We start from the raw sequence: 19,061 nt of genomic DNA, 5'->3' as shown, positions 1-19,061 counted from the left end.
CAATTCTTAACCTTAATTTAAACACATACTTAAGCATGCTGTTCAACACAGACAAATTTACTCAAGTGCTGAGAGTTAGGTACACATTTACACTGTGTTGATACAGAGCTCTCATGCAGCCCCACAAGAGCTGATATACTCAAGTTCCCATTCCCACTTTGCAGAATGAGTTTGTATTCCTCAGAATATTCACCTATGTTCCCCCACAAATATCTGCTTTGGCAAATTGTTGGGAGCTAACTGGAATGGAATAGTGAAAGGGATCATTGGTAAATAGCTAATTTGCTTGTTTTAAACTCTTCCTGAATAGTCAGTAAAAACTAGCAGATTTGGTTTCAGGGTCTTTTGTTTTGCTTTGTTTTCCTTTTTTCCTTTTATTTGTTTTTTCCCCTTTTTTGAGGAGGGGAGGTATCGTGGCATCCTTCACAAACTTTGTCACAGCTTGTTACAGGAACTGCTGTGAACAGCTCATGCAATAAGCCTCACCCAGCCTTCCTCCTGTGGTTTTGGCTCTTTGGGTTTCAAATGAGAGCAGCAATTGCAGACAGTTTAATCAAGGCTGGGGTCTGGGATCTGATATTCTGTGACAGATAAACTGAGCTCCTTAGCAGAAACAAAACGAAAGAAATGTAAACATATGGAGTAGTTTGGAGATGCGTGGTGAAAATTCATTCTTTTCAAGCACCTATCCAAAATACCTGCCTAATTGCATGGGCTTCTTCATCACCTTGCAGAGTGATTTCCCATTTCACACTTTCTTCCACACTTAATAATATTGATCAGAACTTTTGTCAAAATAAAACAAATAATTTTTACAAATGAGGTGTTAGTTGCAAGGATCTAAATCCTCTAGCCCAAAAATGTTCAGCAAAGCATTAGCTGCTATTTAGCAGTTTTGACTGCAGGCCCTGAAGCAAAATAGTCTGGTTATTACCATAATCTGACATGGAGCCAAAAGCTAAATAACAATTCAGACAAGTTCACTTCTAAGCGTTCATTGCATGGTTGTGTGCTGTTCATCTGAAACCTGGGTCATGTACAAATGTAAGGCAGGTGTCAGACAACTTCCCCAGTGTGGTCTTCTAGTCAGAACACACAAGGCAGGTGCTGGGAGGAGAAGGGAAAGCATCTTCCAGACTGATATCGATTAGGTTATGAGCAGAGCTGTGAGAAAATCTCTGTTCCCAACTCTGTTCAGCATTCAGTTCCCTAAAATCATGCAGGAATCTGGGATCCTTTCATGCAGAAAAGGCTGCTGGGCTCCCTGAGAGCACTGCAATGTGTGCAAAGACTTACAAACTCATTTATGTAGACCTACCCAGATACAATAGGGATTGCTCAGAAAAGGTATATCTCTCATGGGACACCTTCATCAGCTGAGCTTTCATATTCAGTTCTTTATTCATGTAAGCCACTACAATTTATAAAAAAATAATTTGAAAAATGTAATGTCTAAAGGAAGGTCAGGTCTTTCTGAACTGAAACTTGCTAGGGCAAGTGGCTGAATGCTCAGTGGCCTGGCCTCAATGATAACAATCCTGTCTTTAGTGGTCAGTCAACTAGAGCTGCTGGCACTTTCAGACTCAGGTCAAAAGGCAATTCACTCCACAGGGTAAAGGCAGAGCACTTACAGAGTAGATCCACTAAATGAAAACACAGTGTTACTTACTCCAGGCAAGCTGCAGAAATTCCCAGGCCGATTCCTGCTGACATCTTGGTAAAGAAAACATAAGAAGAATAGAAAATGGTTTCATGTCCTTTCCTGTAAGGATTCTTCACGTGAAAGTTATCAGCAACATCAGGCAGCATTGACCTAGAGGTAAACAATATAAGAGTAAAACTCAAGCTGAACACTACTCTCAAAGTCCAAACTTACTGAAAGACACTCAACCCTCCACTTTCCAAGAGCTGATTGATATAATTAGTTATGCAGTTGAGAGAAGCCAGTTCAAAATGTCTTACTGCTGGACAGGAGGGCAAAAATCCTTCTAAGAAATGCACAGTCACATGTTAGCAAGTATAAGAACAGCAGAGAAACTATCAGACACTTGTTGGGAGGGGACAGAATTCTTTAGACTGACTAATTCCATCATAAGTTGTGATATTAAAATAACTCTTGACAAGCTAACAAAATTTTCTGAAACCAATGGGGCTTATTCTCTCTTGAAAGAGAGAATACTTCAAATAGACTGAATTTGGTGATTGGAAAAAAGAATGAAAGTTGCACAAATGTCAACTGCGAAGTGACATTTTTTCCAGTATATTTCATTATTTGCTGTTGGAATAAAAGGCTTATGACCTTCTGTGCAGAAAGGCATTTGTAGTCTGACAGCATATATTACATTACATTTCCATGATCTCTTGGAGTTTTGGAGTTTGCAGGGAATTGTCCAAATGAGAAGTGCAAAACAGCTCTCAACAATGGTCTTGCTTTCTGGTCAACCTGACCTGAACAATAATTATTACATGTGGAAAAGAAATCTCCCGTTCTTCCCACATATTTTCAGTCCTAGAACCAACAGCCTTGAAATCTCAGTTTCTTTTATCCATATTGTTGTGGTATTTAATCCATAAGATAGGATTGCTCAAGAGAAATACACTGCTTCACTTTCTTTGCTACCTAATTGCTCAAGCATTAATTTGAGTACAACATCCAACTTCATCATTATTGTAGTTCTATTAGAAACCAGACCAAAGCAACTGATTTACTGTTATCACAACTTCAACAGCTACTTAGGCTATTGATTAATGTGGATACTTTTAAGTACAAAGAGCAGCTACAGTTACAATACAGGCATAATCCATTAACAACAGCATAATTATAAGCAGCCTTTATTATAAAAGCAAAAACAGATTACTGGAAGGGACATTTGCCAAATTATGTCTCTTTCAGAGGCAAATGCCACCTAGTACACTTATACAAACAGACATATAACCCTTCTCCACCTCAAACGTAAAATTTTCCTACCATGGCAACAGCAGAGATGCTGCAATGCTCACACCAGAGACAAAGGCCACGAAGTAAGCCAGGATCGGGTTTGGAATGGTCACTAGCATGACTGCAAAAGGAATCATCCACTGAGGAAGAAGAAAAACAGCACATGTAACTTACAGTATGCACTATTTAGTGGTATAAAAATGGATTCTTTCAAAGTATAAGATTGTCTTGTGAGATGATGCATCATACATAGCAAAGACTTATGCTTCAGTATTATGGTGAAGTGGCACAAGTCACTACGGTTACCCTCAAAGTTAAACTAATTTGGGCTGCTCAGGATTTGTTTTCTGGAAGTACTTTAAACCACCAGATTTCTTCAACTTCACCTTGAGGCAGTGGGCTTACAGGATTGAAAATCCACTGTTTTAAATGCTGATTGAATGTACACAGCCCAGCTGTCACATATCCATCACACGCTCTATCTCCCCTGCCCGTGAACCACGGGCACAGCACATGTAGAATCCAGAACCAGGGGCTTATCTACAGGGCTTTTTAATGATAGGGGATTAGTTTAATATAAAGTATTTCAATCTTCTATAGTCACAGCTAGGGAACTGAGGGTATGAGAAGAGCTTTCACAGGGAGTGATTCCCCTAAGCACTGCTATTTACAGTTCTATATGATAAGTGATTCTGGGAGTCCTGGAGTCTAATCCATTACGTTTATGTTTTAAATGCATTTCCCATCTAAAGCATTTTCTCCTAACCTAAGGAAGCAGAAAATAACCTTTCCTGACAGCATGTTCCCAGCACAGACAGCCCAGTGTTGTGGCAAAATCATTATTTCACCACAAGAGAGCACTCCAGCAATACAAGATTTTATGCTGCCTATAAGCAATGATATGACAGGCTTATGCTCCACATGGGGCCCCACTCAGAAACCAAAGCACTTAAACAAAATTCTGGATCAATAATAATAATCGTTGTAATTGTAGTTTTCTATTGGAAGAGAAGAACAACCCATAAGACTGAGGCTGCAACGCCCTAGAGTTTCACTCATGCAATGCTAGTGCAATCGTGGGGGCACTATTCCTGCTGCAATAAACAGTTAATGTGTCTTCTTCCTTCCTATTTGTAAAGCAAAAAATACTCTGCTATTGGCTCCCTGTTCCCTAGCCACAGCACTGCTGCACTGAGTCATAAACAACATCCCCCAGTTAACATGCATCTTCCATCAATTCACTGGCAGCACAATGGCAGGGGACCCCTCTGGGATGTGGAAGGTGATGCTGACCTGTGCAGCAGCACATCGTGAAGGGCAGAGCAGGAAAAGCTGCAGTGAGGCTTCACACAAAAGTGTGCTTCCATGCTGAACAGTTGCTGCATTGAGACAATGGTGTATGTTCGGTGAAATGAAAGACCAGAGAAATTTGTGGATTAAAAAAAATTTTTTTTACAAAGTCCTCCAAAACGCAGAGATAGATGCAGGGTGCTCAAAAAGTCAGTCAGACACCCCTCTGCTTAGGGAAGATTGCTGCTGGGTTAAAGTTAGTACAGAAAATTCAGTCTAGTGTGGCCCCCGGATTATTATCCGTTATTACTTTTTCATGTAGGCAGTGATGAAGTTGCAATGAAGAATCCATCAAAGGAGACTTTAGGGCTTTGAGATGATTGGTTAAGGGATCATGTAAGTACATGCAATATTTCCCTCTACTCTTTCAGGTACAGGGAATGGTAATGGAAGAAAAAGGCAGATCAGCTTATGAAGGCTGGTGTTGCTGGCAAAATCTTGGGGTTTTTTTGATCACGAGATGGTCTACATGGCATCATAGTGCTTGGCACCTGATGGGCTGCACCTTTCTCAAAGAGTGAAAAGGATTTTTGCTCAAGAGTTATCAGGGATGAATGAAAGAGCTTTAAACTAGATTTGAAGGGGGAAAGGAAAACAATCAGGCTCAGTGGTGATAAGCTATGGGATAGCACTCCTATCCCATAGCTAACGGGACAGCATGATAACAAGTTCCTTCATTTTTTTCCATAGGACACTAGGTACATAGTAGCACATTTGAAATGTTCCTACTCCAATACATGCAGCATGAAGAATAAGCAAAAAGAGCTAAAAGCTTTGGCTTGAATCAGAGCTATGGTAACACTGGCACAGATGAGGCTCAGTAGGAAGAGCCCTGTGACTGGTGGTTACAATGGATGGCTATAGGCTCCTTAGAAGTGACATGCAGGGCATGTGAGGTAGGGGTAGCACTGTATGTAATTGAGCAGTCGGACTGTATGGAGCTCATGATGACACAACTGGAAGACTCTAGGTAAGGATTAAGGGGAGGGTCTGGTTATGTGTTAGGAAAAGGTACTTTGCCAGAGGGTGCTCGGGCACTGGGATAGGCTTTCCAGGGCAATGGTCATGGCCTCAAGCTGCCTGGAGTTCAAGAAGCATTTTAACAATGTTCTCAGACATAGGGTTTGAATTTTGGGTGGTCCTCTGTTGAGCCAGGAGTTGGACTCGAGCAACCCTATGGGTCCCTTCCAACTCAGGATATTCTATGATTCTGCGAAAAGCAAATGTTAGCTAAGATGGAAGGCAGATCTGTGAGGTTTACTGTTGAGCAAACTTAGGCCTTAAAAAAGGGAAACACATATGTGCACACACACAGTGTCTCCAAGAATCTTTAATATTCACATACAAGAGAAAGAGAAGTCTTTTGTTAGACATCTTGCCAAAACCATGATTCAACAGTTGCCACATGCAAAATTTTTCATGAAAATTCTACTTCCAGCCACCAAGACTTACTGACTGTAAACTCAATGTTTGTCCCTGTTTCTCTATGTTTAACCAAGCATATGGAGGCAGAAGCCAATAAACTGCTCTGCAACGTTTCTAGTCTAGCACCAACCTGGGCATGGGAAGGATCTTGTTTGGATATGACCCTATGCTTTAAGGGGATCTAGTCTTTGAACTTTTAGTCAGTACACAGATGACTGGTCATCTGGAGAAGAACTGAAAAGAGAAAAATGCCAGTAGCGGGAAGCCAAGATTCCTGTTGTCCATCTACCTACTCTGCGTTCTATACTCCTTCAGGGGTTTCTTCAACACAGAACTGTTTTCACAGAAAAATGACTCCAGAGAAATTCTAATTCTTTTTTTCTGGAAGCTTATTTTCAAATTACACCTTCACCCAAAGCTGAGTAAGATTTTGGAGATAAAACTTTTTTTCCTGTCTCCTTCGCTTCCAGAAGAACATTCCTGAGTGTCAAACACATGAGCTTTGAATGATGTGATTTTGTTTCACAGTGAGAGAGAACAGATCAGTTGCACAGATCGCACAGGGTGGTAGTATAGGAAGCTCCTGTGATGCATGGCCAGACATAAAATCCATCACTGAGCACACAGAAAGCATTCACAGTCCCCTGAGAAATATCTACAAGGTGAAAGAGAGATGTGACTTTTTTCAGTCCAACCCCTGCTTAGATCATAACACAGTCAAGCAATTCAACTGTAAAATTAAGTTAAACCATGTTTGCAGAGGTGCCGACAGGCTTTCCAGTTATGTTAAACTAAATTTATATAGCCAAGTTGGTTGAAGAAAGCATTTTTCATAGCCAAATATACAGAGGAGTTTTCCTAAGAAGGAAATCTTCATTCCCTGATCCACCCAATGGTCCAATACTGCTTTTGGCAATTATCTTTGCTCAAATGTTAAAAATAAATGAAGATGGGACTTAGATTCCAGATGTCTACTTCAAGACACGTAACTATTCAGCGTATTTGGAAGAAGGGTTTTAAAGTTACTTCTGATTCTTTGAAGGTCATTCTAACACACAGATTGTAATTGCATAAAATGATAACTATTTAATTATATTCATTATTTGTCACCAGACCTAAACTTTTCAACTTTGTTTAGACTTGGCATATAACTTCAGGATGGATTTTTCAAGTCTTCACATTTTGTAGTACACAAGACAGACAATTCCTTTCTTTCCTCTTTCATAAGTAATTGAAGGTAAACAGGGGAAAATGGGGAGTAACAGGCCTATACAATGATTCACTGAGGATGATGACAGAAAATTGCTACTGTCTTCACTAAGTGAAGGATTTAAAATAATCCATCAGAGATGAGGGCAGGCTCCCTGAGGTGGCTTTGTAGAGCTGTGTCAGAGTAAAACTAGGCTTCTTTTCTCAAGCAGGTCAGGTAATTTCCATTACTTCACTAATAACTGTCCATTCCCAGTCACAGGGATGTGGGCACCCCTTCCTGCTTAGGCTCCTAGAGTAGGATGTGGAATAGACTTCTGTTTCTTCCTTTGTGACTGAATTAAAAATGCAGTCAGCTGAGCATCATAGACAAAACTAGCCTTATGCAACAGATAACTTCAACAGATAGCCTGTCAGCTTGAGTCAAAATGGATCTGAATTTATTAAACACCATTTGTGCTCACTTCTGGGGGCAGTGAAATGCAGAGCTTGTGCAGATTCTTAAAAATAACAATTATAAAAAATGCTGAGACCTCCTTTACCATCTATTCATTTTTAAAGGTTTCTCTTGAAAACTTGGAATCTGTCTAAAATTTTGTGTGACAATTTTAAAACTTTAAAACTGAGCAGATTTCTGGTACCTTGAGGTCATAAACACATGAAATAATTCCTGAGATGGCTTCACTTGTAAATGAGCACAAGATTTTCTTCTTTTCTCCAAGGATTTGCTTACCGAAATCCCACATGCTGCAGACTTCTTGCCAAATCGCTGCAGAAACTTCTGCCAGAAGGGAATGCTCACAACTGCTGATACCTGCAATTAACAGGAAAAGGAAATCTGTGCTGTACTTATTGCTACTTCATAGGCTTCATTGTCTTCATCAGCTGTAGAGTTCACCAATATCATTTTGTATAGTACATGATAGTCTGGAAAGCAGACGACCTTGCAGGCTGCTCCCTATCACTCTCCAAGTGGTTTGTCTGATTCACTCTTATATGTTATAAATGAAAACGATGCGAGAGGTTTTAACAAAGGTAAATATGAAAATACAGTATCAAACTTTCCTTCTGCTAACGTAAGCCACTGCAGTTAAAGTTACACAATCATTAAAGCCCAAGCATACCACAAACACTTGTATTTTGTCCTGATGTCTTTTACCTCATGATTTGAACCTGACACATTATAATTTAACTAAGCCTTATCCCACAGTATAGGAAGAAAGCTGAAAAGCAATATACACTTATCTTAAAGTACACTTAGAGTACATACCCCAGCTCAGTCTATACATAAAAGATTTCTTGTCTTTTATAACTTTGTGCTAAAAAACAGTGAGATTGATAATAAGAAATAAAAATGTAAATAAAACCACAACTCACCAAGATGGTCACCACCAAATACTGGAAGTGATAGTGAAGATCAGCTTCTTGAGTACAGAATAGAATAAAGTTGCTCTGCTCTATCTGTTGAATTGAAGACAGTTGGTGACCACCACCAAAAGAAGGAAGAGGAAAAAAGATAAAAAGCCATCACACTTTGTACTAGCCAAACATACCTGGGGACTGATTTGTTAAATGTAGGATTTGGGAGTTTTGCAGCAATTTAAAAAAGCAGCCACTCTCCTGGTATCACTGGATTAACACACCAACAATATCAGGGCAAGCAAGAGGAAAACCATGATTCTAACAGGGCATAAAAATGTCCAAGCCAAGAACTGGCTCAGTTCAGAATCCTCAGAGAGGATTCTATCTAAAGACTCTGTTCCTTATGCTGCAACTGCCTTGAGTCACGGTCACAGTCGCAGCTGCAGATCACCACAAAATTGTCCTTCCTTTTCCATCGCCCCTTCATAAATCTTTCACCAGAAGCTCTGATCCCCAAACAAGTTGCTCTTCAACTGGAATTGCTCACATGCCAACTTCCTGTAGTAAAGCAGCTGTTGTTTTTGTACACAACTTTGGCTATGGACCGTAGCTTTGGGTTAGGTGAATGTTCATTGGATGGGAGCTGACTGAATGGATGCTGTATTTGTGTGGTACCCATACTGATCAAATGGATGCTGGAAGGACCTAGACCAAAGGGACTTCCATCATTCATCTTCTTGTCTCTATTGCTTTTGGTGCCTGCAACTCCCAGATGTAAGCAAAAATGCTTCTCATATCATTTCTCACACTTGGGCCTCCGAGTAAAGGACAACCCTACTAATTGTGCCCAAATTCATGTCAGCAGGAGACTTCAACGTTTCTTTGGCAAACAGACTTCCCAAGGAACTTAGTAATTCACCATGACTGCTGGTGAACACAGCACTGGTGTCTCACAGGCTCAGTTTTTATCCTCCCTCCTGATACACGCTGTGATCTGTGGTTCATGTGATTGACAAAAACATGGATATTATGTGCTTTTCAAAATAAAGCCAACTTCAACTTATATGTACGTAGTGTCATGTTCACATTAAAACTATGTATTTATTGAGTTGAATACAGCTCACATAACGACCTTTAAAAGACCCCTGGACTTCAGGGAGTAAAGGCTTCTTACCAAGTAGCTTCCCATTTTTTCTACAGCTCCTCTCTATGGAAGGACATACTGCATCATTTTGTGAAAGTCACATTTAACTGCAGGTTCTAATTTGAAAATCAGCTCTATCTAGCTCTGAAATAGCTAAGACCACCTGCCTCTGAACATCTTCTAACTCTAACCTAATGCCTTCCATCACAGAATTCTCTACCAGAACTAGCTCAGCCACTGTCTGAGATCAGTCACCTATGCAAAGGAAAGGGGGCAATGGTTTGAAGTGGCACAGAAGAACAGACAGAAGAGCAAAAACACTCTCTAAGCAACTGAAACCACAGGAGACTGTAGATGGATAACATATAATGACCCAATCTGGGTCACTGGGACTAGTTCTTCACCTTTTATGGAAAAAAAAAATAATAAAACCCCATCTTTAAATGGTCAGAGCTTTGGTTTTCCTTCTTGTTTAAATGAACTATCTCCAGCAGCATAGAACCCCAGGCACCAAAAAAAGGCTTTGGTTCCCTGCTGATTTTTGGGGGAAGGTACCACCCCCCTGATCATCACCTCCAGTCACAAGTCAAAGGTTATTTGCATTTTAGCTGCTTCAGACTCTCTCATGCTGGGACTGGAATGGGGCCAACATACAGCCTTAGAGACTGAAGTTACCTGAACTGCTGTTGAGATGAGAAGAAATGAAGCTGCAAGTTTCACATACGGGCCGTGCTTCATGGTGAGTCCAAGCCCCTTGCAAAAAGGAATTGCTCTGTCTGAACTCAAGGCATAAGGATCTAAGAGGAATAAAATACTCAAAATAACAATCTTTTCCAGACACAACTATGAAATAATTATTAGCAAATCTAGGCATGTTTAAATATATCTTACCATCTTTTTCTTTTACTCCAAGGAAAAGAATGATAATTCCCAGAAGATATATGCCTCCTATAACCCCTGCTGCAATCATATAGACTTTTGCCTTTGAAAAGAAAAAAGACACATCTGAAATGGTGACAGGAGAGTGACAAATCATGATGAAAATTTCAGTCTTTTTTCTGGTGAGTCATCTGCAAGTGAAGAAATGCCCCCCTAAATAGTGCCAACTGTCTATCTTTTACTTCTGTGAAGAACATTCACTTCTGCAATTCATTTATAAACAACAGCTACTTAAGGATAAATCCAGGAGGAGGAGAAAAAGAAGGTGTGAACAAAGGTCTACTGTGCTGGCAACAAGAATAGGAAAAAAAATGCTTATGTTGAGACTAGCTATAGACATACGCAGTCATCTGTCAAAAGCACACAGCATTCATAGAATGATTCTGGATTTTTGTTTTTTATTTTATTTCAAATCTTGTTGATCTTTTTATACAGACCCGAAACTGTATCTTCATTCTGGGTGGGAAAGTCTTCTGAGCTGATGCAAACATATCTATTACGGTTACTGCATTTGTACATGACAATAACAAAATCTTATTTTAGAAAGCACACTTTAATGCTGATGTTTTGAGAACGTAGTAGCTTGCATGCTTGTTTTCACAGTTAGGTAGTGAAATGTTTAAGCAAATTCAGAAATCTTTGCTTTCTATTAAGTCAGGTGAAAGAGCCCTCCAAGGATACCTCCCACACGAATCATATTTATTGTTTCTGACTGTGATTATATTGACTCTTGAATAAAGCTTTACAATTTTATTTTGCTTTAGCTTTCTGTAATAATTTATTTTTTACTATATTAGGAAAGATAAAACAAGTGCTGGTTTTAGAGCTTTTTGACACAAAGATTACTTGATAGGAAAATTGAATTCCGAATCATCAGTACTATGTTGCAAAAGCCAGGATTATAAATCTAGGAACAAAATGGCAAGTAGGCATGCAATTGCAAGAATGTACTCCCAAATATGAAGTCACTCAGTGTGGATGCAAAGTTAGAGAGATGAACCAGTTCAGTGTTCCAGTTAGACAATCTTCAAGTGTTCTTTTAGACAACCTTCAAGATGACAACTTTTGTTAAAGTACTTACATTTCAGAAAGGGACATGGTGAAATACAGAACAGTGTTGTATTTCTTTCTTTGCAATAAAGATATTTTGGATACCAAAACTATGACGTAGTCACAGATTACATTTATACTGCTTGTACAGACTGCAGACTACAGTAATGCAGATGCTTGAATTCACTTAAGTAAGGTAATTTCAGCTTCAAGAACAGCCTAGATAGGACAGAAGGGGCTAGAAAGGATAATTACAAGGATTTGTTATGAATTCTGTATTTCATATCTATTCATTTGTTTCTCAGTGTTAGGAGCTAGTTGGATTAAAGGTATTACTTCCACCTACAAACTTGTACTAGTTCAGACTTTGATTTTTTCTTTCCAAAGAAGAAAAAACTACTTGCATTGTGAAGCTTCTTCCTCTGTCGCTCTTTTACGTCAAAAAAGCACAGGAAAGAACATGTGGTTAGAAAGAAAATAAATCAAAGTCTTATTTTTTTTTACTTGAAAGCCATTTAAGAGATTTGAAAGTGGAAATTGGTGATTATGGCACAGAGCAGATTCAGATAAGGGATATGCTGTGCAATGAGATTCAGCTTGCTCTACAACTCCTCAAGCTACTCATCTCCACAATTCACAAAGCTGTAATAGCACAGCAGTTTTCTACAGCAAGCCATTGTCCACTAGAAGCTACAAAGGAAGAAAGAACGATGCTCTGTCTTGTTAAAACATGCACTAGAAGTTACCTAATGAGCAGCTTCAAAAACACTTTAATCAGCTATAAAATGGCACTGCCGCTTAGAAGAGCAGCCCAGATCTCCCCAGTCAGTTTCTCAAATAATCTATCTGAGAAGATGTCCAATGGCCTGTGGCAACAAAAAGAGAAGTAGGGGAGAGCAGTGTCTGAGATGAGGGGGATGCGTGGGTTGGTCACCTTCCTGTGCTTGTGCCAGGGTATGCAAATTCAAAGTGTTTGTGGAATGATGTCTTTAGCTTGTGATTTTTCTGCTGCTGAAAAGTGGTAATAGTAGTGATTTAACTACAGTAAGCAGAGCACTGGCTACAAATACATACATCCTGATTTGCAGTGTGTACCTGAGATTAAACTGAGGTCAAAAAAGGCTTCTTCATGGAGAAGTGCTCCCACTTATTCCCTGTTACCAATCATTTACTATCAACTGTCTTTTGTACTTTCACAAGAATATGGATTCCAAGTAGGATTTACAGCCTCTTGCATGTACTGGCCATTAATCTTCACAGCAGATGCCTACTACTGCTTTGAAAAGCAATGTTGCTGAACTGAAAGATTCTGCTACAGCCTCTTTTTCTTATTAAGCTTCTATTTTAAACTGTAGATCAGCTTCTAGTGAAAACAAAGTGTAGCTACCTACCTTCTAGTTACTTCACAGGTCAGTATCATCAGTAATGCTCCTCAGTATAATTCTGCTGTCACACTGAGAATGGACTGCAAATACAACAGATATGAAGCCTTGTTCTTCAACAAGGCAGTTGCCTCAGCTCCAGCACTGCTGGCTTCAAGGAAGTCATGTTCATGCTTATCCAGCTGGGTAATGTAATGTGGTCTTACAGGAAAAACACACTCCTCTCCCTAAGAGATTTTAGCATGCTCCCATAGACACTTACTTGATGAGACAAGGGGTCTGAAGGCTCGGAAAAGTCAGAAGTGTTGTGCAAGGAGTAGGTAGGGTCGATGATGTTTAGTGGGGGGTTCCAAGTGCAGTAATGAGAGAGATGAGCACTGGCCACAATTTGCCCCTGAAGTGCAGCTCCAACCAAGGTCCCAAGGACTTCCATTGTCATTCCTAAAGAAGGAAGCACAAATGTGTGCTGAGGATGAGAATCTGATTCCTCCACTGTTTACAAGCCTGCTCATGTATCTCACTGAAGAACAACCTCATTAAAGCAACACCATTTTCTTTCATATGGATCAGGCAGAAAAAGCCGCTGAACTGGAAGGTCAGTAATAGAATAGTGTCAAGGAAAGAGAGTTTTATAACTGGTTTTCTGATCAGCTTTTAGAAGCCTCTATGGGAAGAGCTTCTTTTACACACAGGCTGTGTGATGAGTATGGCTGGGATTAAGAGCTGTAAGGGGATAACAGAGAAACATTTCATCTCATGGGCCAGAGCTGAACTGCAAATTAAATACTGAATGCCACTTTTCCAAAGCACAACTAGGAGCCATAACATGAGACTTTTCATCTCAAGTTTGACAGTAACTTCATGAAACATATTGCAAACCACTTATCTGCTCAGATCTCTGGGCTTCTCCGATGGTAAAATGAAACGATACTTACCTCAGGCTTCTGTAGGAAATAATACATCTGTAAAGCTCTTGAAAACAGGAGATGCTGTTCTTAACAGCATCGTAGGATCATATACTAAAACTCAAAAAATTCATTACAGGCAACAGAGATACAACTAAGTTGAAATTTATTTACTGAAAAGTACCAGGAGCTGAGAAACAAGCAGATTTCAAAGTTCTTGTGTGCTCAGAATTTATAACGTACTACTTTCCACCTTAGACAGCAAAGCAGATCCTTCAGGAAGTAGATTATATATTGGAGTAGGTTTTAATTTGCGCAGAATGTAAGTAGGATTGATCTTAAAGCAACTTTGGAATCCAGTATTTCTGCCATATATTTACAAGAAGGAGCAGGGGAAAATTGGTGATAAACAGTTCTGCTTGTCTCCAGTAGAGGGTAGTGGATCCTCTGATCCCAGCCTTTTATATTGGACTAGCAAATAGGAATACATTCATTTGGATAACAGCCTCTGAAGACGTAAAATCAGACAACAGAAAATACTAAGTATGTGGATTTGGTTAGAATTTCAGATTTAGTTAGAATTTCAGCTCAGGATACAGAGCCACTGCCAAAGAATATAACACAACTGGAACCTCCTCTGACTACTAGCTCTGGCTTTCTTTTGAGATGATGATAATGCTAATTACAGCTATTCCATGTGGCCGAAGAAGGATCGTATTACTCAAGGAATGCTACATTTAGAATTTCTGATGTGAAATTTTAGGACTTCTGGCTGGATCATTGTGCCTCTATGGTTTAGTTTTCAATATAATCAAGCAATTACATTGACCATTACAAGGGTTCTTGCCACAAAGAAAGAGCAGATGCAACAAAAAAGGAAATCAGAAACTATTCTACAGCACCACTGAAGGACAGGTTGGGACAGAGACAAAATTTTTCATGTTATGTTTCAGCACTCTTTTCTCTTTACCTTGCTTAATGCTGGTAGACATGAGAGACAGCAGTTACATAATAAAGAAGGCATGAGAACAGAGCTGAAGAGAACAGTAAGGGAAGAAACTGTTCTTACACACGATTTATTTTCTATACAGGAAATCTTGAAAAGATTTTCCTTGCACTTTCTTGATTTGATCAATTTGCTTCAAAGTAAAATCTCTGGTTTTGATTTTTTAAGAGCCAGATATATGGTCTGGAAGCTGTCATTTTAATGGATACAGCCTGAGTGCCAGTAATATTTCAATGAGACTTTTCTACAAACTACCTGGAATGTGTTAGAGTTAAATTGATATAGATAAAATTAAAAAGAGAGATTTTAATTGGTGTGAACATGCACACAAATTTATTCTTTTTTTTTGTCTTGGTGAGGTTGGCTGCCTTGGTTCTATTTTGCAGAGAAATTTTTCAGAGATTGGGAGGTTTCAGAGATTGGGATTTTGAATTTACAGTGTGAAACCCATAAACCCACAGAAATGCAAACTAAAAACAAATAAACAAAAAAATTACTGTGAAGCTTTCTTTAATTAAACATAGAAGGAGATCAGCCCTTTGTTTTGTACCTCTATAAACCATCCTTCAGTGAAATAATTATTCCGTACCATGGCTTTGGGTAATTTTAATTTGTCTTCTGGCTTTGCAATAGATTGAAAAGAGTTCATACCTAATCAGACAGTTTGAGACAATATAACATCAATGTCTCCTATTTAGATAGAAAAATGGTAGTGTTTACAGGACAAAATATTTTTCATTGAAGTCTCAAGGAAAAGTCCAGTTCAGGGACACTGAATATCTGGAATTCCCTATAGTTAGGGAATGATTTTAAATAAAACACAGCCCCAGTTCTCATGAAGTAACTCATATCACACTCACGGTATGCTGTTGCAGAATCTCTCTCTTTCTGGTCTGTGCTGAGAAACATGGTGAGAGCAGAATATGGTACTTGGAATAACTAGGCAAAAGAAGAACAGAACGTAGGACATTTCAGAGTAGATGCTTTATTTCACTGATATCCAGGAAAACGGTTAAATGCAACATTAGAATTCACTTATTTAGAATGCTGCATCTTTTAGCACAAAGACCTGTCTTTTCTTCCTGATTCATAAAGTGTATATGAGGAAAAATAGTCTCTGTCATAATACAAATAATAAATAATAAGTAAACAAGAGGCTTTACCTTTATGCTGTATTCCTTCAGTTTCCATGGGAAAAACTCCTTTATAATCTATAGGCTATAAAGCATCTAGTTTTATTTGCAATAGGAGAATCACTTTCCTAGCTTGAGCTAACTAGCAGGAAACAGAGCCATAATGAAGACAATACAGCATTTCACCTTATTAAAACCAAAAGACTGCATAATCTCCCAAATATTTCAATATCTCTTTCACTGTGTAATTCTTCAAATTTCTGGGAGCTCGTTTTTCAAACTATGATCTGATGAAATTCCAGGTTTCACCCTCCTACATTGCAATGCAGGTGCCTCACTTCCAGTCCTAGCTTGCTGTGAGACACTGCATGGCACTGAAGATACCTTGTTTTATCTTGATATTTGCTACAAAGCAGAACCAGGTGATATATTCCTGCATGTAGTGCATGGAATCATTGAAGAAGTTCTCTGGGACCTTCTAAAATAATGGCTTGTATTTAGATACTGCATGTCGTGCAACATAGTGCAAAAATTCATGTGCTCAAACTCTTCTATCCAGGCATTAATATCATGACTACTACCAGTGCTCTTTCAGCTTTGGGACTCCTTGCCTTCCACCTTGAGACAAAGCGCTCAGAATTAGAGCCAAAAAGCCATTTGTCTCCTATTTTGCCCCTGACAACAGAAGTTACAAGAACCTGGATGTCTAACTGCAATTTAGGGATCTAAATGTTTCTGTGGATCTATGTAAGAATGAATTGAGTGTCTAAGGCCATCAGACTAATTTTCCAGAAAGCTGAGATGGTTTCTGACACCATATTTCCTCAAATTTGGTTCAGGAGAAGTATGCTCTCCTTTCCTCTTTCCCCTTTCTGAGCAGCCTGGTCTGGTGGTTGGTGACCCTGCACATAGCAAGGGGGTTGAAACTAGATGATCACTGTGGTCCTTTTCAACCCAGGCCATTCTATGATTCAGATGCAGGCTTCTCAAACCCCTTGGCACTAAATCACCACCTTAGCCTCAACTGCCAGTGAAAGTGACTGGAGGTAATCTGGCTGAATTGCCAAACCATTTGACAGAGAAAGCCTGGGAATTAACTGTTGGCCAGCAGAGCACTTGATAAAGGAATATCTGCTTAGGCCTTAAAAGATAGTAGAAGTTGAAGTATAATGAAAAGGTTTGGTAACCTCAGTTTACTAAACTGGAATGTAATGAAACAGACAGGAAAAAAAAACAAGTTACTGCTGATTACACCATGACTTGTAACCTACTTACTGTGGTCAGTGCTTGGAAAATGCAGTAGAAAATCAGGTACCATACAACCCTTCCTGTTACAAAAGGAGGCAGGTACCACATGAAAAAGTAGGACACTACTATGAAGGGTGTACATGCCAGCATCCTGCAAAGAAATAGAACACATACCAACAATCTCAGCATCATGACAGCAAAGCATAGTATGTTTTTCTGCTAATAGTTAATATTGCACAGTTTGTATTATGTATTTTTCAAAAACACAATAAAGAAGTGATTTTAGGCATTTAATACACAAGTGAATGTAAAATGAATGCAAATACTTCCACAAAATGGAATAAAATGTCAAATCTGAAGGAAAAGTGATAAATTAATATCCTGTTCAGAACGGACACAATTGCCTTGCACACTCATTGTAACGGCATAACTACACTGCCATGCCTTAGTACGTGCCTCAGACTACATCTTTGTTAAAAGACTCACTGAGAGCTAAGCCCTCTTGTCACATGTCATAACATACTTTAGCAACGTTTACATGAGCTTACTTATTATGAAGGATTCCTTGCTCTAATTTTAACTCCTTCAGTTTTCCTTTGAACTTCGCCTCTTCACTGCTACTTCAAACAAATGCAAATATGTTGATGTATTTAAAAATGCTGAAAACAGCATAAAAGATAATGGACAGCTCACAGCTATGGTCTGTATCTACCCTAGTATATAACAGTTTGCTTCATTTTACTCAACAGTAAAATTCCTAATCACTCGAAACACAAAAGGAGTGTCATCTGGTGAGGAAAGTGGCTTAAAAACAGAACTGCAGGAACTTCAATTCCAGACAGGTAAAAGTAATTAATTACATTTGGTCTAAGCATTATTTCAGGCAAACAACACTTCAAACTCAGTGATATGGAAGAAGTTGGGGGAACGGTTGTTTACGAGGGTGGATAGTGATAGGACAAGGGGGAATGGCCTTAAACTGAGACAGGGGAGGTTTAGGTTGGATATTAGGAGGAAGTTTTTCACCCAGATGGTGGTGACGCACTGGAACAGGTTGCCCAAGGAGGCTGTGGATGCCCCATCCCTGGAGGCATTCAAGGCCAGGCTGGATGTGGCTCTGGGCAGCCTGGTCTGCTGGTTGGCGACCCTGCACATAGCAGGGGGGTTGCAACTAGATGATCTTTGAGATCCCTTTCAACCCGGGCCATTCTATGAAGTTATCAAATGCTATTATTTCCTAAAAGTCCGAGCTGCAGCAGCATCAGAGCTCTCCCACAGTCTTGTAAACCACATATTAAACAATGTAATTAGATGACCAAGATTCCAGTAAAAAATATCCAAACACACAACAGAGAAAACAGATTAATCCCTTCACAGCAGCGCTACCGACATTTGGGGTCAGCTGATTATTTTGTAATCGTGAACTGAAAACGTGGCATACAAAAGAGTAATGTGTCAATAGTTCAGTAAAACAATGACTTTCCCACACTGCTCTGTAGGGATGGATGGCATCACTGGACGCTAAACCTCCACAAGGAAAGTGCCAGGTTCTGCTATTCTCTGCCTCTCGAGCACGCACGCCACAGCTCGTTTCCAGCTGGTCAGCAATAGAAAACATAAAGAAGGGAAAAATCCTCATACACATCAGGGAATCTACCTTCTTCTATCACAGTGTGAGCCATTCCAGATTGCTGTCCAGAGTCACCACAATGATGTTTTTTTATGGTCCTTTTTTTGTGCAATTTCTCAGCAGTAACCCTCTTAGCAGCATTCTTCTCTCCTCTTCCCACATTTTCCTTCCCTCATTAATTTCAGTTGGTTTCAGAGTCTGAATCTGCTGGTTTTCTGCTGTTAACTCCTTTGATAAAATATTTGACTGGATTTGTATATTTTAAGTCAGTGTATGCTTATGCGTTTTAAACACATTATATACAAGAGATCAGTAATGGCTGATGATTTCCTACCAGGTT

General features: G+C 39.4%; 1 protein-coding gene and 1 long non-coding RNA gene across 3 annotated transcripts in view; one reads left to right on the top strand and one right to left on the bottom strand.

Moving 5' to 3' along the window:
* Positions 1-19,061, bottom strand: part of MFSD2B (major facilitator superfamily domain containing 2B) — a 32,686-nt gene that overhangs the window by 3,128 nt on the left and 10,497 nt on the right. For both annotated transcript variants that reach the window (XM_426214.8, XM_046939389.1), the window contains 9 exons: positions 17,119-17,242; positions 15,571-15,649; positions 13,062-13,240; positions 10,320-10,410; positions 10,104-10,225; positions 8,300-8,383; positions 7,656-7,736; positions 2,969-3,078; positions 1,670-1,813 (listed from right to left, as the gene is read on the bottom strand). In XM_426214.8, the coding sequence (XP_426214.6) occupies positions 1,670-1,813; positions 2,969-3,078; positions 7,656-7,736; positions 8,300-8,383; positions 10,104-10,225; positions 10,320-10,410; positions 13,062-13,240; positions 15,571-15,649; positions 17,119-17,242 (1,014 nt within the window). The remainder of the gene's footprint in view (positions 1-1,669; positions 1,814-2,968; positions 3,079-7,655; positions 7,737-8,299; positions 8,384-10,103; positions 10,226-10,319; positions 10,411-13,061; positions 13,241-15,570; positions 15,650-17,118; positions 17,243-19,061) is intronic.
* LOC121110412 lies at positions 4,102-11,120 on the top strand. Its single transcript, XR_005858616.2, has 2 exons — positions 4,102-10,167; positions 10,342-11,120. It is a non-coding gene; the product is annotated as an uncharacterized LOC121110412 (long non-coding RNA).

Source organism: Gallus gallus, chromosome 3 (genome assembly GCF_016699485.2).
Source record: "Gallus gallus isolate bGalGal1 chromosome 3, bGalGal1.mat.broiler.GRCg7b, whole genome shotgun sequence".
NCBI lineage: Eukaryota > Metazoa > Chordata > Aves > Galliformes > Phasianidae > Gallus > Gallus gallus.
This window is presented reverse-complemented; position numbering and strand designations above follow the sequence as displayed.